The sequence below is a fragment of the Apaloderma vittatum genome, unplaced genomic scaffold, assembly GCF_000703405.1.
Source record: "Apaloderma vittatum isolate BGI_N311 unplaced genomic scaffold, ASM70340v1 scaffold22466, whole genome shotgun sequence".
Classification (NCBI taxonomy): domain Eukaryota; kingdom Metazoa; phylum Chordata; class Aves; order Trogoniformes; family Trogonidae; genus Apaloderma; species Apaloderma vittatum.
In genome coordinates, this window is record NW_009723674.1 from 58,213 (window position 1) to 81,446 (window position 23,234).

General features: G+C 40.8%; 1 protein-coding gene across 1 annotated transcript in view; it reads right to left on the reverse strand.

Annotated features, from left to right (window-relative positions):
* HECW1 (HECT, C2 and WW domain containing E3 ubiquitin protein ligase 1) overlaps positions 1–23,234 on the reverse strand; it is a gene marked incomplete at its 5' end in the record, with an annotated part of 75,966 nt that overhangs the window by 47,636 nt on the left and 5,096 nt on the right. Inside the window, 6 exons of the mRNA XM_009872220.1 lie at positions 2,452–2,586; positions 3,154–3,339; positions 6,172–6,293; positions 8,968–9,098; positions 14,484–14,634; positions 19,873–19,974. Of these exons, the coding sequence (XP_009870522.1) occupies positions 2,452–2,586; positions 3,154–3,339; positions 6,172–6,293; positions 8,968–9,098; positions 14,484–14,634; positions 19,873–19,974 (827 nt within the window). The remainder of the gene's footprint in view (positions 1–2,451; positions 2,587–3,153; positions 3,340–6,171; positions 6,294–8,967; positions 9,099–14,483; positions 14,635–19,872; positions 19,975–23,234) is intronic.

Below are 23,234 nucleotides of genomic sequence, written 5' to 3' on the forward strand. Positions count from 1 at the left end.
GGAATCAAGGCCGCATTTTGATGAGCCAAAGGGATTTAAAAGGAAGGGAGGGCAGGAGATCATCACTTTTACTTCAACACCACTGCCCCTCGCCAGAAACTTGCTGGCAATTAAGACAAAACTGTCTTTTGCACTGTTTTGGCCTGAAAGTATGAAGAAATGGAGATCCAATGTCCATGTCATCCTCAGTTCCTGGGGTTACCTATTCTCACTCAGTTTCAGCCTAGCCCTATTTTGATAGCATTTTTTTGGGTTTTACTGTCAAAAGTTAAGTTTTTGTAACGCCTGTCCTCTCCTAGACTAAATCGATCTTTCTATTAATTCTCGACGAATTCTGGACATTACATCTGCTTTTTGTCCACTGTACCGAGATCACTTAGATCCATCTGGTGATTCAACTAAGAGCCATTGCTGAGTGTGTGAAGCTGAGGTATTTTTTTTTAGCCACTCTGGGCTCATCTGTCTCTGATATTTGTCTGCTTTTTCCTCAACAGATCACTCAGTGTCACAAAGTCGCTGGGAAGTCCACATGACGTGCTGGCAACTCATTCTGGCACTTGGGCAGGATGTCAGGTGTGGGTGCCAAGGCAGGGGAGAGAGTTTTTCCTCTCATTACCCTGGCGCTTTTCTATACCCCCTCTGGCACCCACAAGTAATTATGACTGAAGCTGCACTGTTCTGCTCTCCTTCAGGCTCGTCTGACGTCTGTACGTAATGCGCAAAACCGGCGACTGTCTTTCTTGGTCCTTCACACTGTCCTGGTGACAGATTCCAGAGGCTGCACCACCTGCTCAGCAAAGAAACCAGCTGGACTGCAGACAGCTGACACATGGCCAGGACAAAGCCCCAAATGTGTCCGTACAGACATGATTTATAGGACAAAAGCACATCCAAATATACTTGGAAGAAAGGGCATGGAACATGCAGCTTTTAATAAATGGGCTGAGTTACAAAGGGTTGAATCTTTTCCTTAGAAGTGGTGGGGTTATAGGCACCAATCCAAAGTCCTTGGAAATCAATAGGAGTCCTTCCAGTGGAGCAGCAGATACTTCTGGAGAGGAAGCCACTGACTATGGCAAGGGTGCAGAAGCACTGTGGAACCTGGGCCACCAAGACTGTGAGACGAAGGTGCCCGCACTGATGGTCCCGAGACAGAAGGCTCCATTTCATTGGCTGATCGTACCAAATCAGTGGCTTCAGTGAACCAATTTCTTCAGACAATCATTACTAAAAAGCATCCAACGCTCTGTGAAAAGCATCCCTTCCTTGTACTTGATATTTTGGGGTTTCTTGCCAATTTTCTTTGCCAGCCTTGCCAGCACTTGCAAAACCAAGTGCATGTTTTTGGGCTAGGTCACCTGAGTTGCTCAGCGGTGTTTCTGTCCCTGACACGTGAATTTGTAAGCAAGCCCCAGGTAAGCATGGGCCCAAATACAAATCATCATGCTGATGACTTTCATATTCACATCAGTAATTCAGTCACGAGAGCAAGACTAAACTGCAGGCTCTTGGCAGAGAGAAGTTGCTAAGTTGGTGGGAAGACACGACCAAAAAGGATCAATAAGATAGACTTCTATCGTCAGAAAACATGTTGCTCTATTCACCTAAGATGGGGAAACCCTACCCAGGCTACTCATGCCTGGTCTGCCTTGGTCCTGGTACTGACCTCACACCCAAGCCAGCTCCTGATTCCAACCCCATTTGACAGTGGGAGGTGTTCAGACTGGTCCTGCTGCAATAAATTTTAATGTTGATTTCAAAAGCATCTCTCCTGATGTTTTTCTGGAAGAGGAAGATACTTTGGCCATAATTCATGTCTGCTCCTATTCAGCCTCAATCTTTACAAATCTTTAACTGTATATATTGCTATAGGAAGACTCTGATTGACAGTACTTTTTCGTCCTTAATTCCACAATACAAATCCAGGATTTATGCTTCTATCAATCCTTCCATGGCTTTCAGTGATAAAAAACAATCCCATGAAACACAGGAAAGATGCTTGATGTGATTGCTAGGGAAGCAAACCTCAACATACATTACTACACTACTGCTAGGAAGTATTTCTTTTCAGAGCTCAGCGTCACAGTGGGGAATGAAGAAACATATGAGGCTGCTGAAGTATCAGGCTATAAAAATAATGAATGACTTGACTTTACTAAAACAAGGTTGTCAAATATGGATTCTTCCTGTAAAATCTATTTTGACATCATTCCACTTTTGGTATTTAGTTCTACTTGTTTATTATTTTATTCTGAAAATGGTCCAAATATAAACCTTCATTACCAGCAAGCTCTGAGAGAAACTCTTCAGAGAGAAAAAAGATCCCTTACTTCCTCTGGAAGATTAAAATCCACAAGACAGTCTGTTTAAATCCATTTCAATGACACAAAGAGCTTTAAGTCTAGAGAAGATTGGTGTCAAAAGTAACTCTATTGACACTAGCACAGTTACCTCTCCAGCGCTGTAGCTACGAAGCCGCTGAAGATGTTGCCTGTGAGTCAGGTGATTAGGGAGACGACCATTCTGCAGCGGGATCCTGGGATCTATGAAAGTGGTAGCACGGCTATTGTGGTCAACGAAGAAAGACTGAAACACAGAGAAATAAATTTTTTTTATATTCAGGCTGCCAACACTGTGATGGTGTTGTGGGATTGTAAAGTGAAAACCACTGGCAATGGTGTGTCAGAAATATCCTGCTTAGGTACCGTTCATGGAAGATAACTGCGAATGAAAGGAATTTCTTATTCCAAGCTAAGCAGCTCTTGAAATGTACTTGAAGCTACGTAGGTCCAAATAATGGGTAACAGCCATGAAGTAAACAAGACAGAAGAGAACAAAATTAACAAGGAACACTGTTTTAGCCTGTTTGGTGGTTCCAGAAGTCACTCAGCAAAGCTTCACTGGAAACAGAGACACTACGCTAAACTTTGCAGTCATGACAGATCTAAACTCGGGCTTAAAATTTTTATTTAGTCCAGTGCTGCCTTGGCTATGGCGTGATATTCCACAGAAAGCCAAAGGGTCACCACTGTTCTTGGAAACATCCTTGCAGAATTTTTCTGTTTCTAAAATAATACAGCTTGCTCCTGGTGTTATTTAAACCTAGCCTTCACCACTTGTGAGCTAAGTGATTAGTTTTATTGGCTCTCTTACCTTGCCCTGCTGGTCAGTTTTTATCTCCCAGCCACGAGGAAGCTCCAGTCGCGTATCAGCAAACATGTTGATAAAATTTACCAGGTCTCTGTTGTGCTGATAGCGCTCAAAATTACGAGCATCCCTACGGATCTTCAGAATCATATGCTTCAAGCAGGTACTGTTAGTGAAGACTCGATAGGCACTCTGTGAGATGGAAACCAGAAATGAAGAAAACCAGTTCCATTGTCCAAAGAATATATTTGGCTCCTTTATGGGATATATGCTCAAATAACAAACAAATCCTGAGTCAAGAATCATTTTCATCTCATTGCTCTGATTTGAATGACTATTTTACATCAACACCTAGAATTAAGAAAAACAATCTGCAAAGTGAAACATCCCACACATTATGCATCAGCTTGTGCATGAACTGCCTTTCTAACGCACTCCAGAGACATGGTCGGCTGACACGCCACACACTCGGGATGCAGGTAGTTGTGCCTATTCTGCTGCTTTCACTGGACAACAGACCCTCTCCCTGTGTGACTGGATGATGCCAGAGAGATGCAGAGCCAGCTGTGAACGTCTGCAAGCTCTAATTCAAATGGATCCATGTGACAGGATTCATGAGCTTAGGAGGCCTGCCGTGCAGATGTCTACATCTAAGCTTGCTACCTTATTTATGGTCACTTTTAGAGCCACAGGACAGAGACAGACACTTTCAATTGTCTGTTTTTGGAAGATACAAATCGTTTCCTGGAACTGAACACTTGTTTCTGCAGTGATTACAAAGCATGTTGGATGGAGACACTTTCATGAGTCTGATGAATGCCACCCCCTGTATCACAGAACAGGCATTAAATACATGTCCTGGGGGAACAGTCCTTGACTCAGTTCTGGGTGAGTTAGCGCCAATCTGGTTGTAGAATAAGGGTTAAAGTGAACTATGCTTGTTGTCACAGTGTATTAAATGACAGAGCGCCACAAAATACACTGGTAGTGACAACATTTTTTGTCATTCATAGGCTCCTCTTGGGATCTTTCACTCCAGGGAAAAAGCTCTTCAAGACAGGATAGGAAACTTTACAAAAATCTGCAGTCCTCCTGAGCATTGCGCTAGAGAGAAAATGAGTGCATTTGTTCTGTTGGTCAGCCCAAAGGTTTTAATTACTCAGTAGGTTAATAAAGGATCACCAGAGGACTAGCATCTCCAGTGAAGTGAGCCCCAGTGCACATACCTGCAATCTGTCTAGAGAATTTGACCCAACAGCTTTGAATTCTCAGTTTCTTTGTGCTTTTAATCCACCTTAACCACTATAATGCAATAAAACATTTACAAGTATTATCTTTATTACGTAAGGATTTATCGTGGTGGTAGCACTGAGATGAGAATAATCTCTGCAGCACAGGGTCCCTAATTATGGCAAAGGTTGGTAAATGTTATGGAGTCACAGAGATATGATCTCTGCCCTGAAGATATGACCTTGTTATAACCCAGGAAAGCTTCATGGTCACAAATCGCTAAGTTCCCAGCCTACTACATGGCAAAAGTTGTATTTTGACCTCATGTGTGATTAATGATTGTCTGAGCATCTATTAGCTGCACCAGGGAAACAAAAAAAATTAATGTACTTTTATCCTTCTATGGAAAGAAAATAAGTGAAAAATGAGAGCCTTTCCTTTTAATTCTAACTGCTGGATAATATTTTCCAATCCTAACTTCACTGGCATAATTAATAGCTTGAAAATTTAATAGGGGCTTGTGGTTAAAAATATTACAACCATGTTAAACCAGAAGTTATGTGGGCCATTATTTTTGTACAAGTGGAATCTGTATGACCATCTGACAGATGTTTGAATAGATTATTCTGGCTCTCATATTAGAGACAACTTTATAAGCTTGAACTGAAGGGCTCTCTTGGCTATTTTTTATTTCAGTGAGAAATAAAATTGAGACTCAGTCTCATGTGAGCTGTTCCTTACACCACTATGGAATCAGTTGCTCATTTCACAAGCAACTATGCCGAATGAAAATGCTATTGCTCCCAGCTATAAATTACCATTTCTCACCCTGTCAGTGGAAGAAATTATGTGTGCTCCATAACCTAGTTCAGGTAATGTCTGATGAGTTAATATATCTCTTCCTCTGCAAGATTTCATGGGCAATAATCTCTGCAGATGCTTGGGGATGGACAGATGGTTTCAACCCACAAAGCACCACAGTCAAAACTTGTGTCTGCAATGAGCTAACGACTTGTGCTGAGGCAACTACTGAAGTATTTTAATTTCTTTTCCTTTCGAAAAGAAAGGTCATCCTTACCCAGAAATGGATGACTTTCCAAATATTCAGAAGTCATGTATAGATGCCTAGCTGAACCACATTCAAGACTGAGAAAACTAGGACTGCATGTCCCGGTGAGATATTTGCATCTGCTTCCTCCTGGTTGAACTATCATTACCTTTTTCCCACTCCCCACTGGGTTTGCAAGAAAACACGTAGATTTATCGCATTAATGGAAAAAATATTAATTTATTTGTATTTTGAAAACTCATCTTCATTCTTGGTTTTTCCAAAAGAGCTGCACTGACTCAAGTCAGTACTTCTTTCACTACATTTATGCCCACTTGCTTCTTCGGAGTGTAAACTGCATGAGTTAATAATTTTCTCCCTGTATTTCCCTGAGATTTGGTGGTATCTGAGTAAGATTTCTCAGGAACATGGCTTGAATGGCAACTACCTCACTCCCTGCAGCAACAGGCAACAGTATCAAACAAACTGAAAACAATAGTTCCTGTTATTCTGGAAGGATAATACTAGTGAGCTTCTCTGTACCAGGGAAATCCTTGTGTGAGGCAGAATCCCAGCGAAGACTCTCCTTGGAGCACTCTACTTGTACTGTCCCCAGCCTGGTGTGGTGCTCAGAAAGGAAAACTGAACCTCAAGCCATGCAATTCAAATTTGCTATGCATTCTCCCCAAAACCTGGGGTGCAGCATTTGAATCATCAGAGTGAGACAGCAAATCATAACTACTCACATAGTTTGCATGCAGCACAGTGAAGAACTCAGGATTGGTGATAAACTTCACAGCTGGAGACTGCAGCAACAAGGTGATTTTTTGAGAATTCACAGGAGAAAGGGAACCTTCTCTCCTAATCTCTGGACAAGCAAAAGAAAACCAAACCAACAGCAAAATCTTATTAACATAGTGGCAAGCACAGTCTATTATTTAACCTTTAATGAATGGCTGCAGAATTAAAGGTATTAAAAAGTCACCATCCTGCCCAACGCACCTACCTTCTTTGCATTTCCAAGACAAGGCTGCTGGGAAACTGGTAGATGTTCTCCTCATGGTTAGTGGTGCTGTGCTTATGGTAGCAGGGCAGGAGCTGGACGGTTTTCTGTACTGTATGTTATAAAACTCTGTGTCATATCTACTGCTGTCTCTAAATATCAATGTGACCACAACAGTTGTTACCAGCTGATGTCTTGGTTCAATGCTGTCAGGTAGGTCCTGACAGGTTCCCCTCCATTGCTCATTTTAGAGAGATCTGATTTCCCAGTCCTGCCTGAAGGGTTCACCAGCAGAAAATATTTGGTAGCAAGACTGTGGCAAGGAAGCCCCTGCTCAGCCACTCACATCTATGTTTGTGCTGCAAAGCATTACCCTTATAATAGCATTATTTTTGACAAGTTCATGTTTTTGGGGACTTGTAAGGTAAAGAAAACAAAAACAGACACAAAAGATTATTTTTAATCTGTATCCATTCATGAAGCACAGGAGCAGAACTGAGCATTTGAAAACGTAACTCTGTAGAGGTTGGAACTCCTTGACCTGCAGCCACCAGAAAAATGTCTCCTACCATGGAATTATGGCTTGAGTGTACAGTTCTGGTGTTTTCAAATACAAAGCAACTTTATTTGCAGTCCAAGGAAACTGCATGCAGAAGTCATCAACAGAATAAATACAGATCCCCATGATCCCCATTTTTTTTTCATCAATTATCACTTTGGTTTTCTTCCTGCTAGAAACATAATAGTATTTTATCCACTTAAAAGTGCAGACTGGATCCACTGCTGGAGCTAAATTGATTTATACTGTCTTAGAATCTGGATTAATGTGCCTAAATTGTATTCTATCTGATGTGTATTTTAAATTAAAAGGCAAATAGCAAATACATCACCCTGTGGCTTTTTCTTATTCTAGTGTGGTTTACATCACCCTTGATCTTTTAATTCTTGACATTTTATATAATACTGACTTTTTCTCCTAAAACCAAAGCAATTACCTATAGTAAAAACCATTTCCTAATCACTTAAGATGACATATATCATTCTCATGAGCTCTTCAGGGTTAAAACAAAGAAATGAATATTACATAATAAACCGACCTAAATACTTTCTGGCAGTAACTCCTATTAAATTGCTATTTTACTATATAGGATATGACATTAAATGATTATACATATTACACAGAATTTAAACACTAATAATACAATGTATACCTGATTTCCATCTCAGCCTCTAACAGAGAGGACTGAGTTCTCCCTCTAAGATCCAGTGTAGGTAAAAGTCTCTCATAAATTGCAATACAAAAGATTGCAAGGAAGCTTTGAATACCAACTGTGAAACATCCTTGCTCAAAATTGTCTTTCAAGCTAAAAACATCTAATGGATCAGGAAAAGAAACAGACAAAATAGAGTATTTTTCTAAACTTGTTTCAAAAAAGGACATTCACTATTTCTCTCTGTAATTTTTTCCATTCGACATGGAACATGAAGAAAATTCAAGCAGATGTGTTGGTTCTTTTCCCTTGCCACAGAGAGATGGCAGAAAGATCTACTCTCAGCAGACAACATAGAACACAAAGTTAGGCAGAGGTGAGAATCATCCAAGGGAAGAGAACTGGCCGTTCCTTCTGGTGCAGGTTCTCAAACACAGTAAATGGTTATTTCTGCACATCCATAAATTGCACAGTGGACACTAGTCTGACTCCTGGCGTTTCTTACCTGAACCAAACAGTTAGGCTATGATTTCACAAGTGTTTTAAGAAAATATGAGCATGACTATAACCAGAAAAGATGAGAGGAGTTCCTCGCCATCCCATCCTTCCCTGGGTACACATTCTCCTCCTCTCCTCTGTAGTGACACTTATTCTGCTCTGGCCATCTAATGAACCACATGAAGAACCAATTTGACTGTAAATACTATTAAGTACAAGAAACAAGGTTATTTTTCAGGAAGATCAGTCCTCCACTCTCATATGGGGTCTTGTCACACCAGTTAGTGATAAACAAAAAGACAGCTGTGCCTCTTTTAGTGACAGCCCACACTTAGATCAGTTCATAGCTATTGCAAAATTGCAGCTTTAAAAGCACAAGTATATCATGCTTGATGCCAGGGCCACTGCAGGTGTGACGACATGGACAAACGTGACAGCACAGAAGCCATGCCCAGCAAGAATGAACTGCAATGCCCCAAGATAAAAATCACAGTGCCAAAAAAATGAGACAGCACCATTTTTGGAGTTACTAAGCTGAATAAAAACCAGATGCCTTTTCCATTTGAATTTCAAATAGCCCGTTACTAAAGTAAAAATGCTTTGTCTGTTTTAGTAGTTGTTAAGAAAAGGCCCTTTGTATGAGGCCTTTTGTATGTAGCTTTGTACCTGTAGCTTTAGGTCTAAAACCCACAGCTTCCAGTCTAAACTTCTTTTCTTTTAGTTAGTTCTTGCAGTCTGGTAGAATAAAGTTCCAGTCTGCTGTGGAAATGCAGATTTCCCCAGAACTGAATGCCACTGAACTCACCACTCAGTAATTTTGTTCCCCATACCTGAGCTTGGCTGGGACGGCTCAGCCTCTGAGTCGCTGCCTCCTCCAGTGGCAACTCTCTCCACCCTGCTGTTCACTACAGCATCATCTTCTGTCCGTTCTGTAGCAATCGTTCGCTGGATATTTTGGTATCTATGTACATTCAGAGAAAAGAATAACATGCTTCAGTTAACAGAAGAGCTTTCTGGTGCTTTCTACCTTAACAATCACCACTGTTTTTGAATTACTCCAATACTACTTCTTCCATGCTTGCTTTGCACCCTCTGTAGCTATTTGTAAGTCAGTGCAAAATGTCATATTTGCAGAGTAATGGTTGGCCTAAGTGTGAGCAGCAGCATCAGATGAAGGAGAAGAGTCAGGTGTGCTTACTCGCATAGGACAGAGTAAGAGCACACCCAACTCTTCTTCATCCGATGCAGCTGCTCACACTTGGGCCAACCATTACTCTGCAAATATGACATTTTGCACTGACTTACAAATAGCTACAGAGGGTGCAAAGCAAGGAATAGTCAAAGATCAAATTTAGACAGGTATTTAGCTTGTACGTCGCCGCGAGGATTTCTTTTAAAACATCTGGACGTCTGGAACCTAAAACTACTGGTGGATCATGGTTCCCCTTCTCATTTATGGCAGCGTAACTGATGAAGTATGGATCAAGCCTGTGATGCGCTGAGTACCCTTCAGTCTTTCTTATTGCAACCTCTGATGCACATGCTCAACCTTAACAAAGTAAAGACTATTAAGAGCGTTAACAAAACGTTTACTATGATACTGCACAGCCAGCAGTTGGGAACACTTGATTTTGGTAGGCAATATGGAATGTAAACTACAGAAAAGCACAACAGGATGTAACACATGAGCTGAGTGCACAGTGTGAGGATGCAGGTGTTGTGTCCATTTTTGGAAATCAGTGGGACTCGGCATTTAGCTTGCATGGTGACTAGTTGCAGAATAAGGAAAAGGAAAAAATTTAGAGATAAGCAAATAACAGTGAGGACGATGAAGAAGAAAATTCTGAATAACAACCTGCAAATGTCTTAGAAAAAGACAATATCACTAATCAATGAACTAATTGCCACACTAGTTGATGTCAATGGGGCTGATCATTGAATTGTGAATCACAGAGTGGGTTGAGTTGGAAGGGATCTTAAAGATGATCTAGTTCCAATCCCCCTGCCATGGGCAGGGACACCTCCCACTGCACTAGGTTGCTCAAAGCCCCATCCAGCCTGGTCTTATCATGGTATTAGAAGTAATAGTTAGCTCAGTTGGTTGGAGCGTGGTGCTGATTAACACCAAGGTCGCGGGTTTGATCCCCGTTCGGTCCCCATGTGTTGCCAGACCTAGTTGAGAGGCGTCCCTGCCCATGACAGGGAGGTTGGATTAAATGATCTCTAAGGTCCCTTCCAGCCTAGGCCATTCTGTGATTCTGTGAAGCCCACAGAGTATGTACAAGAGCAAGTACAAAGTATACACCTCACTATGGCCATAACCTGGAGCAACTACACAAAACAAAGTCTATTTAACTTGTTCACATACACAGATGGATGAATAAGATGAGAAATCAGGATTTCTTTGGTTCTATTGGCAAGCTATGAATATAAGTCTTATATACTGAATGTAAGTGTCATAAGGAAATATATTTTATATATAAAGACAGAAAGAAAAGGAAAAGAAAGTGAGAGAGAAGAAGAAAGAAAAGGGAAGGGAGGGAGGGAGGAAAAGAAATCAGGGTCTCTTAATAATTTTAACTACCTTTTACTCCATCCCAATATTTCTAATCCTCACTTCTGGATTGCATGTCCATATGTATAAAAAAAAAGATTGCTTTACTGCCTGCATTTATTCTGATTCAGCAATGATTGTCTCCCATTTTCCTGACTTTACACTTTTTCTTTCCTCAGCTCAAGTTCCGACTTGCAAATTTAACTTACTTTCTCTCTCTTTATTTGTCAATGCACACTTTATTACAAATTAGACATTAGTTGGGAGGGAGTTAGTTCCTCAGAATTATTAAAGACAAACAGTTAGGATCTGTCTTTTACATCTCTCAACAGACATCATCTGCAGTAGCTCACTGCAACCGAACCTCAGGCAGAAGGACTGGAGCTAATTAAGAAAAATAATTCAAGTTTTAATAGATTTATGGTAAACTTTCACAGTACTATGACTGTCTCCCAGCACTCAGAGTCATTTGAAGTTACATTTAGTGTATATTTTGACAGTTTAAGTAAACATCTATCTTTACAAGGAAATCTGAATAACAGGCTTTGCAACAGCATGAATTTACTGCAGTTTTAAACCCTCTGGTTTAGACCTACATTTTACGTTTTTATTCACTTGACTGCAGGCAAACAAATGAACTTTCCATTCCTGTACTGGAAGAGTTTTACAACACCCACATGCAACACAAAGGGGGAAAAAAAAGTAGTTCATATAATCAAGGGATATAAGCACACCCATAAAAAAATCTTGTAGCTTCAATTTAATTAGATGGTACAAAATCCCTGTTGGCAAACCTTAAAGAGTAACACTAGCTGTACGCCAACAAAAGGCTAAGCTTTTCTTCTGGGTCTCAGTATTACAAAATCATCTTATATAAATACCAGAAAATACCAAAGTAATTGAAGAAAACATTGAAAGTGCCAAAGTTATGAGAATGTCTCTGGAGATTTCAGTCTCCTCTCAAAGTGATTTGTCAAAGAAATGGAGATTTAGAAAGACTAGATTTAGAAAGACAATCACACTGTGGTTGTCTTGACTATTATGGTTACAATTTCTTGTATTATTACTTTTTAAATTAGTGCAAAGACAAGTCTAGATAGACATTTGCTGCACAGCACCTTCCCAACAGAGCTTAAACAAGGGCTGTTACCTGTTTTACCAACAAACAAGCAAATCAGGTAGTGCTCTAGAAAATGAGCAAAAGTCTTTAAAGTAAGAAGTATGGATGTCTCTTTGGAGTTTGCCCAACACCCAGATTCCAGTTTTGCATTCCCTGTATCCTTAAGCGGCTGGTACAGCTAATGGGAAGCTTGGAGCTCAGAAGGAAAGCAGGACTAGGCTCAATCAGAGCTATGGGGTTTTTTTTCAGGTTGAATTGCCAAAGCTTTGTGGTTTTGGCTGGGCTGGAAATACCAAGCTTCCTTGTAATATTTTGATCTTTCCATTCCTTTCCACAAATGAAACCAGGAAGCCAAAAAGTAAGTAGACTGATTAAAAAAGAAATTTTGCCATTTTTTTTTCAAAATGTCAAGTGATTTTGAGTCCAAATTTTGTTTGAAGTTAGAGCAAAAGTTCAGGCTGCTGCTAATTCTATCAGCAAAGTCTATGTTTGCTGTTGCCTCATCTAAAATGATTCTTAGGTGTGTCTGCTGAAGAACATTTCAAACAATGAATTTTGAAATACAACAAAACAGTATTTCTAAAATGAATGCTTAAAACAAAGCCTGATCCTCTACAGTGCTGATAATAACCACTTAGGAAAAGTGATTTTCCTCACAATCCTGAAATCTGGAGACATGAAATATTTGAAATTGGCCTTAGGACAACAATAATTAAAAAAATTGTAATAGTCAGGCTGAAAATACAGAAATGACTAGCCACTGGCCAAATGCTCAGAGATTCGGCATGAGTCTCTTTTACTAGAACTTTAGGAAATGTTCCCAAACTTAGGAACCATAGAAGACCCTTCAACTTCTCAGACTTCCATTCAGCTTCCCAAATCAACAGAGCTCTTTGGCAGAGAGTGGAGAAACTTCAGCTTTTTACCTCTGTCCCCAGAAGCCATGACAGCTCATGTGTAACGAGTTGCAGAGTGCTTAGTCTCCAATGGGACTTGAGTAGGGAGAGATATGCCACTGCTGAAAACCCTCTGTGCTTCCCACTTTGTAACTGGATATGTGAATACTAAAAATAGAGTTATTCAAAGACTGCCAGACCTATTAAGTGCCACTTCCCAATCAAACCAGTGATAATCAAGTCATAACCAAGAAAGCTGGGCAGCCTACATGAAGGCATGGAATATAAAGTTTGGATCAAGATGGTAAGAAAGACAATGCCTACCCTTCAGTTTCTGCTGAGACAGCTGGTTTAATAATTAACCTGCATTAACCACGGGAATGGCAAATTCCGACGCAGACTCTTACAAGCACTTCTTTCCTGTTTGTGCTGCACTTACCTTAGAGCTGTGACATGGCCCAAATCCCCCTTAAAAGCAAATGCTAAACAGCAGAGAAGTCATGTAAATCGCTTGCAAGAATATACAGTAAACATTCACTTTAAGTTTGGATTTTTTTTAGTACTAACACAGTAGCTTAACACATTCTGAGGAAAGCCATAATGAACAAATAGTGAGCAGGTTCTTTCACTTCTGCAAGACATTAACACGCCATGAAATGCTATCCAAAATAATGAATTTGTGTGAGAAAACGGAGAAATTCTTCAAGAGTGAGTCGACGGTGTCAACTTAAGCTGCAAAGCAACCACTTTCAGAAGGCTGGTTTGCTCTCCACAAGTTACACTAACTTTCTAGTTGTTGTCATTCAGGGCCCAGTTCTTACACACACAGCAACACCCAAACTATTCTGCACTGAGAAGAGTACTTTGGAACTCTTCATCTTCATACTTTTCTCAGCTATAGACCTTTCTCTTAGCACAGAAAAAATCACCAAAGAACTTTTGTGGCATTTTATGTGCTATAATTAGAACATAATTTCAGTTTTCCTTTTTGTCTTTTTTATGGAACCATATCATTACAGTAATCAGGGAATTAAAAAAAAACTTTTCTGAAGTAAAAAAGGAAGACTTGTGACCAACTGTTTTATTTTTTCCTTCCTCTTAAATTCAATCTGAAAATCAAGCATGAGAAGAAAACGATAAACAAATTAGCGTGTGGACTAGTCAAATCAAGGGAAAACATGTCCCATGTTAAGAGTTACCTCAACCAGCTTAGAAGTAACTGACAAAACTTACAGAGCCCAACGCAACACTGAGCAGATCTCTCCACGTCTAGGAATGTGTACAGTTCTATCAGAGCAGTGTTCTGCCCTGGGCAGTTCTGCCACTGGCCAAATTAGCTTGAGGAGAAATGCCACACTGACATGGCAACATTATTTCACACTAACAGTCAGCTCAGAAACCTCTTCAGACTGGCACTGGGTGCAGACACATTGATACCACTCTTGCAGTTAAATAGAAGCAGTGAATCCATCTTTCGGAAGAATACTTTCTTCTCTTCTAGGAGTCATTTCTAAAAAGTTTTCCAAAAGCCTCTTCTTGCTGTTTGAAATGTTTTGCAATACCTTTCTCTCAATAGCACTTCTCATGTGGGGAAATTTGGGTATCAGACACTCACAGCAGTCACACTAAAAGAGATCAGCAGTGGGGACAGGAACATGTACACTGGAAAGATCCTTAGGAAACCAAGGTGATGCTCTGGGAAAGAAAGGAAGCTACTAGGGCAGTGTGGAAAAAAGGGAGTATCGATTCCAAGGGAATATAGGTGCAAATGCTCACCGCCGGTTCAGCTGCTCCATTTGCTGGATGGACCCAGACCTGTGGATCCCATCTGGCGTCGCTGCGGTTGTGGGGCGCTGCCACGTGGTGGTTCGGTTGACATGATCCACGTAGAATACCCTCCCATGGCTGTCTATCCGAGCTTCCCAATCTAGAGGTGGAAAAAAAGGAAGGGGTGCTGCTGTCAGTGTGATGCCTTCCAGAAAAACCTGAATATGGGAGATAAGTATACGCACACATACATATACACGGACAGGGTATATACACACGAGAGATACTACATACATAGTCGACATGCGTGCAATATATATTATGTGTATATATTCAGTATAAATTCAAATGTGTATAAATACTATGTGCTTGCCTATGTATATATATACGCAGTATATGCATATATATAAACATTTCACATAGGTAGCCTATGGAATTCACTACTATAGACTATGAAAAACAAGTGATTTAGTGGCTATATTTCTTAAAGGGCTGGATAATTTTATAGTTAGTAATACTAGTTGGCTGGATTCATTGCAGGTCAGGGTAGCCAGGTAGAGCTGACCTAGTAGAAAACAATTACATCCCCTTTTTTGTTATGTTTCAGAACAAACATATTTCATTTCCCTCTTTTTTTATAAAAGAAATATCTCTACATAGATGAATACTACAAATCTGTTGCTCTGATGAATGCCAACTAGACTGAAAGTTTGCACCATAGTATTGAGCCTTCCATTATTATTGTTCCCTGCTAATGTTTATGTTGTCCCATGACTGAAAACCAGAAGTTATTTGGTATATGATGGCTTGTGGAAAATGGCAATGCTGAAAATAAAAAAAAGTGTTTGGAGCAGGAGAAATTCAGAAGTGGGTTAGCTAGAAAAGCCACATACCAAATTGGTTGGAATGTGTGGAGCAGTGATATAAGTTAGACTTTCCAGCTTCATATTTCTACATGATCCATCAGCTGATGACGTATCTATGTAAATATATGCACATACTTTCTATACGTGTTCATATACAAACCTCACTCACATTCACACACAAATGCACAAATGGTGATTACCTTTGGGGGCAAACACTTCCTCTTATTCCCATATTTTTACTATGATACCCTCCTCCTTGATGAGTCCACTCCTTCTTCTATGGTCTTCTATAATCAAATTCAGGATCAGCTGGATTTCATACTTTATGTATTTTATCTCCTACTCTCTAGGTGTGGGACTGAAGTTGTACCTCCTCCTGCTGTATCTGGAAACCCGTCCTTCACAAGTGGTTCCCATCCCCTGCATGTTGTCCCTGACTAAATTCAGTTTCTGTACCTGGGCTGGTTCCAGCCAAGTGTAGGCTGTCTGAAGTCTACAGCTGGCTGCATCTGACATGTTAAACCCACAAACCTTAAAAGATGGGCACTGGGAGTCCTTGGAGGAATTTTCTATAAGATTCTGAAACAACAAGAGCCATATGGGCAAGCATTTCTTCTTGCAAAGCTGACTCTAAGTATCTCAGACCTTATTGATGCAAAACTTCTAGTCACACTACAGGTCCACACACTCTCTTTCACTGTGAGCATCACTATTTCATTTTAAGGAGAGGATGCTCTCTTCCTCCAGTCAGGTAAAGTTTCCCAAGGACAGTGTTTCAAGGACAAGATCACAGCTTTGTGAAAACAGTGCCTAAAACACATAGCAGTGAAAAACAGCACATCAAGCACAACAGACGCACGTTGAAGGAAATCGGGCTGACACGTAAGGCAGGCTGAAGGCCAGAGCCTTGCTGAGCACACTGTCACTGGTGGCAGGTGTCCCACCATGGGTGGGAATGGTTCTTCTGGAGCTGTGCATTATCTGCAATATCCTCAAGGAAATAATCTTGGCCAGATCAAAGGTGGCATGATGTACCTTAACATCATGAAGATCTTCGTTTTCCTTGCTGTTGTCTGGCAAAGGACAAATCCTAGCCCTCTTCCCACACTACTGTAGTAGACATGTACTAAGCTGACAATAATAAAGGTCGATAGATAATTAGAAGTTTGTAGGCAATGCTGTAGATCCACGCCCTAGACAGCCTAGAGAAGACACCAACTGGTCATATTGGTCAGAAGCTCAGCGAAGGACATTTAGTAGGAATAATACTACCCAATTACACAGTCAAACCATGGTTTCTCATAATCCAGCCCTGTACACTGCCAGCTTTAGAGGCTATATTGCATTGTCTCTCTAATCAAATGCAGCTCAGAGCTCCTAAGCTCCCAAGCACAATGCGTAGAAATCTAGGAGCAACAAAACTTGTCCAGATCTTGAAGGTCACAGGGAAAACACCAGGATCATGCTGAATGGATTATGGTTTCAGGAGGGCTATCTCTTGTTAGATATTATCAGACATCCAGCAGCAGTATGTACAGACATGAACTACATCTATCTGTGAGCACTGCTTTATTTATTGTTTTATGGGTACATACACCTGAAACCATGGGCTGACACTCATGCTGACATGCTAAAATATTAGGAACTGTAGGTCACATGGCTTCTGAGAAACCTGCAGCAGTACCACTCCTTGCAATGGCATTTCTCATCAGCTGTATAACTCTTCTTTGGTCACCAAGGAAAGGCTGTCAGAAGGTTGCAGGTGCTGATATTTTCATTGTACAGAGGTAGCAGGTGCATTTTTTGACTTCCCACAAGACAACCCGTAAGTCACACAAGTCACTGAAGCTGCATATGACACCAGATTCGCAGACAGATGGATGGAAACCTGCACGGAGAGACCAACAGGCTGACAGGTGAACTGACAGGCAGAACTCTGCTTCGGAGCTGTGCTCAAGTCTCTTCATGCTACTTCAGGGACATAGATGATCTAGGAAGCGGCCAGATCTCCTCAGGCTCTTCTGTTAGTTTTTCAGGCAAAATAAGACTGTGACCACAACAGAGGCTGGCCTCCATCTAATGTTCACAGTAAGAGCATGCTGGAGTGCAGGCTGGGGACACAGGACAGTACTGGTTTTGTTCTCCAGCGATCCCCCTCCATCAGCCGAGTCGTACTTCACAGCATCCTCTGAAACTGCTCTGGTTTATATCAGAAGACGCAACTTTTTCTGGCAGGACCACAATCCTGGCGGGGCAAAGTAAATACACTGCCTTCCCCTTTCCAAGCTCAGCCACACCTTCGGCAAAGAGCAGCTCTGAAGTGGGCACAGGTATTTTTCTTGGCTTCAGTTCCATGGGGTTTCCAGCAGTACTAGCAAATACGTGTATAGGAAGGGCTGACAATTAATGTCATCATGAAGCCGCACAAATTCTGCAGATCTTCTGTCAATCTCGCATAGGACTTAACATTCAGACTGTTCGTTACGACACTCTTCATAAATAATGAACCTATTCTACCTTATGTTCCTAAATAATGCTGCCTGAAATTAAGTTTCCTCGCTGAGACCAAGTGTTGTGGCGTTATGATGAAACAAAGTTATACAGAAAACTATTCTAAAGAGAAGGAAGACTGTCCAAACGATTCTCCATGATCAAAGTAAAAGCAGGCAATGCTGAACTTGTAGCACTGGGAAATTATCTTCAACTCTACTTATGGACAGAAGCTAATGCTGTATGTGAGAAGTAGTACGACAAGTTTGATCATATAATTCAGGTTTAAAATATGAAGTTCCTTCCTTTCACATGATTGAAGAACTATTTATCTAGGATTAAGAAGCACTAAAAGCACAGAGATAGTGATATTGAATGTCAGAAGAAAAAACATTTCTAAACTAAGACGACAGTTTTAATTTTGAAATTACCTTAAAATTTCACAGAGGGTTTTTGCAAACAGGCTTCCTAGGTGATATTATCCAATTCAACTTTTTTGCCCCCCAAACTAACTTAGTACAGCACATTCCTATTAAGTTAAATGTCTTTAAGCCCAAAGTGTCAGTCTTTGTTGTAAAAATGATGTTATACGCAAATGCTAAAAAAGAAAACCTACAAAGGGATATCACTTCTGTATTGTATCATCACACAATGTACTTCATGTCCCTAAACTCTGTTGTGAAAGCATGTATGAAAACCAATGGTAGAAATATCTGCCTTTTGAGGATAATTATAAGAAAGAGTAAAAATGTAATATATTGGTGATGGAAAAATATGGAACAGATTTAGGATATGCTTTGTTTACCTGAGCTGGTATCATTAAGTCATCTAATTGGGAATGTGCCCTTGAGGTAAGAGCGGAAGAGAAATATTTCCCTGTTACAGAGGTAACCCTTCCCATTTCATCACTTACTAGCAAGCCACAGGGGGACTTAATAAGATTTCATCGGGCTAAAGGCATGTGAACCATTCACACCACTGTGCAGCTGACGCCAGCATCAGGGCTATTTTCGGCTTAGGGAATACTGACAGCATGGTTGGTAAACGATGAATTATTTGTCAAGGGCACTATTGGCCAAATAAGTGTGTTTCCTTCTTGGGCTTTGAAAGAAACAAAGTGCTTTGTTTACACGCCTGGTTGTTTTTCTGAGGCACCGCACACTGTAGGTCCTTCAATCACGGGCTGAAGTTGAAAGGTGATGAACAGCACGTTGCAGGGCATAGAGTGCACTCTGCTGGGCACTGAACGCCAGTGCAAAAAGCGGGATAAACCTCCACAAATACACAAGCGAAAGCTACAGAGACATGTGAAAACATCTCCAGCAGTTGACTCGGTGGAAAAATCACGTATTGTCAGCCCGATAATTGATCACGCTGCTTAAGACCCTCTCATTTTCATCCACCGCAACTGCAGACACCATTACAGTCCATAATGAACATAAAATTCGCCGATTATCAAATCCAATGACAGTACAAGAAGACGACTCTATGTGAGCTGCCCTTTCCCAGCTTCTGCTGGTTTTGTTTAGATTTGTACCTGTCCAACCCAGGAGCATCCTGAGTGCGAGAGGGCTCCTGCTGGACCTGCAAGCCGAGCTGACAGACTACAGGGACTGCCATCCCAAACCATCTTTGAAGTTGGTTATGGAAATACCTCGAGACAACTGTTATTGAAAAATCAGAGTATTTTGCTGACACACTACAGAGAAAGCTTTATAGTAAGGCTTCTGGATCACCTGACAGATATCACTCATTCAAGTCTAAACACACTGACTGGAAACAGGGAAGTGTTATTATTTTCATTTCATGGTGGCTAAGAAAGAAGATGGACCAAGGCGGATGGAGATTATGGAGCTTGTCCAAAATAACATGACAACACTCGAAGCCAGGATCAAATAAGGGAAACAATAGGGCATATTGCTTGGGTTCTGGAGAATGTATATGCAGAACAGAGGGGGTTATTTAGAAAGACATACTGACCTCTACACTGAGTTAACAGGAAAAGCTGAAAAATGCAGTAAGTTAAAAAAACTAAAGCTTACTTGGTGGAAGAGGCTCATCGATAGTTGGGTAGTGATGATGGTCAGGCCTCAGAGAAGGAAGCTGGCTGACTGGCTGAGAATTATGGAGTAAAGGACAATCACCTATGGACAAGATATTCAAGACATTGACAGTCATTCACTGTTTTCACAATGTGGTTCAAAAAATGTGCTACTGTAAAACACGTGATTATTTTTAAATAGGTTAGCTTCGTGTACTAGCAGTTCTGGTTATTCCTATTTTCAGGTGTTATTTTAATAACAATTCCTATTAAAGAATTATTAAAATAATGCAGTCAAGGCTCTGATTTCAGGTTTGAGGCAATGCTAAGCTATTATAGGCCAGATTCTGGACTCATAGACACACAAGTGTAAGCGAGAGAAGAATCAGGCTTGATCTCTGAGAAATACTGGGCATGTACAAGCACACTCAAGCTTCTGCAGAAATCAGCAGGAGCATGCAAAATCCTGGTTCCAACTCCATCCAATCAGTGCAATACAAGACTAAAAGCAGCCTTGGATCTTTCTCTGCTTTTCCAGAAGATCAGTGGCTGTATAAGTGGACTGGAATGGCAGGATTTTGCAGTCCCTACAAAGCAGAAGATCATCCCCTTCTACACGTATTTTTCAAAATTAAGAGTCCATCTTGGGTGGAAGGAAGGAGAATGAGAGAAGGACCAGAAACAGGTAGGAGACAGGCGGTAGAAGAGGAGGACAAAAGATAGTGAGACATAGTCAAGATCTGAGATAAAGAAGGAAGACCCGAGATACAGAGGGAAAGAAGAAGAAGAAGGAAGAGAGACACACAGTAGACAGTGCAGAGGAGTTTTTAAACACTAACATAGCATATATGTCTGTTAGATCCAAATATGAAATAAATGAAACCTAAGCAGATGTCCAAACTAACGTTCTGTTTAAAGGAACGAGTAACTTAAGAGCCAGTCAATGTTTACAGAAACTTCTAAGAAACTAAGAAGTTATAGTAAGGATGAAAAAGCATTCCTTATTTTAGACTTAACTGTGAGAATACAAAACCTGCATGTTAAAACTTCCAGTATTAAGATTCTTTCTTGGTCTGTCCTTAAAATCTTATAAACCAGGACTATTTATCTTACTAGCGGACACATTTTCGTATTATGTGGTACCAGTTTTTCACTATAACCTCCAGCTCCAGGTGCACCTGTCAATACAAATACAATCTGATTGCATAAATATAACATTTACATGCATCAGAAAGATGCAGCTTAGGGAAAAAATACATTTGGTGTTGCCAACATCACCAGAAAATTACATAAAGATACCTCAAAATCAAAAACCCAACCATTCAGCTAAGCCAAACTCACTCTGTGCTGGCTGGTTTAGCTGTTTTTAGTGTCAGAATCTTAATAGCCTAAACATGATCATTTTGTAAAAAACACATACATACAGCTACCAAATGTAAAAAAAACCCATCACATTTACCGAAAACCATGTTTTTTTTCTTTAAAACAGCCAACAGCTAGAAGGCAGAAGCCAATTTTGTATAAAACTGTAAAAAAATCTCACATCATCCAGAAGTGAGAAAAATCGCTTAGACAAAAATACTCCCTCCTCTAGGTGCTCTGATGGTACCGTATGGCCTGTTAAATGTCTTCATTACACCACTTGCGTATAGGCGTATCTCGCAGTTGCATCTGCTGCATGTTTTGAGCAGACAGCAGAGTTATGTAAGTTATTACTCAGGGCTGGAAGTCCATCTCTCACAGCCTTAAAAACTCTGCTGTTACTATGCATGTTGTAGCACCAACTACCAGATCATCCATCTATGTTTCTTTACTTACCTCACCATAATTGACTCTCCCCTAGTCAAGACTGTAACGCCAAGCCAGTGGAAGCATGGTAGTGTCAGTCACCTGGAGCGGATGGAGGTGACCACATCTACTGTGTTTGTACCAGCTGCCAAGTCATGAAGGAATGTGCACATTTACTGAAGCACCCCCAGTGGTATTGGAAGAGCGCTAGGAGCCAGGCAGCCCTTCAGACATACTCCCTCTCAGCTAATCAAAGCCAAGCCATCATCAACACTGCAGTGCCCTTTAGCCAGGCTCAAAGGGCACGATATTGGAACTGTACTCAACCCATATGCAGAAGACATGCTCTCCCCCGACATCCCTTCTCGAAAGTACATACAGTCCAAAATAACTATCACATCTGCCAGCGTGCTCTCTCTCTCTCTCTCTCTCTCTCTCTCTCATATGCACACACGCACACACTCTTGTGCCCCCTTAGGTATACTTTCACATAAATGCTGATCCTCACCTGCAAGGAAGGAAAGTGGGTTTCTAATACCTCTGTGTACTTCTGAGAATTTAATTCTTTGGGCTAGCTTCTGCTTTGCAGAGCGAGTAATTGCCTAGGCCCAGCTGCCTATAAAATCTTTACACAGTCCAGTGTGTTAAGGCTGCCCATACACCTTTCTTTCTGCTGCGGTAGGGTCTGTGGCAATGGAAGGTGGGGGTAAAAAAATTTGGAATGGAGAAGGGAAGGGTAGAAGGATACTTTAGGTGGGGCTTCCCAGTGATCCCCAAATAGGCTATCCTTTTAGTGCCATTTTAATTTGGTGCCACTTATAGTGAGAGTCAGATGACTGAGTATCTGGGAATGCAAAGACTACCTCTTGACCTTGCTACATGCTCCTTAGCTGCTGCTGCCGAGGCCTTCAGTTCTTCAGCTGAAGAAAAACAATACACTAGCTGAAGAAAAGGTGAGTGATCAAACTCACCCTTCATGTAATTCCATACAACATAAAATGAGTTACTAAAGGGAGGAATTTAATGTAATGGCTTGGAAAGATTGGGAAGAACAGCACCTAAATTACCAAGACAAAAGATTACTTTCTTAAGTATGTTTTATCTCTAGAGATGGATAAGGAGATGAGAATTTTGCTCAATATAGTTCAATTTTCAAAGTACCTAAGAAAAAAACATGTCTCTGCTGAGTTGCCCTGTGGTCTGTGAAACCCAAGGTAGATTTGTTTGATACTTGGGGAATAGGAACAAACAAGGTTAGAAAACTTGTAAGAGAAACATTTGCATTTCTCCATTAGTGCATGGCTACCAATCATACACAGAAGCTGGCCCACACCTTTAGCTGCTGTAAATCAGTCTATCTGCCCTTCGACAAGCACAAGCTGGTCCTCTCACTGACTGTCAGAGACATGGCAGCACATCAGATACGTGAAATGGAACAATCCCAGAAAATAAGAAATGAGTTGGTGGATGTGATAATGCTGATCTGCCACACAAGCGCAGTAGCTAATCTCGATTTTACAACGATGCACGTATATCTACAGGAATCCATATATACACATCCCCATCTGATTTATT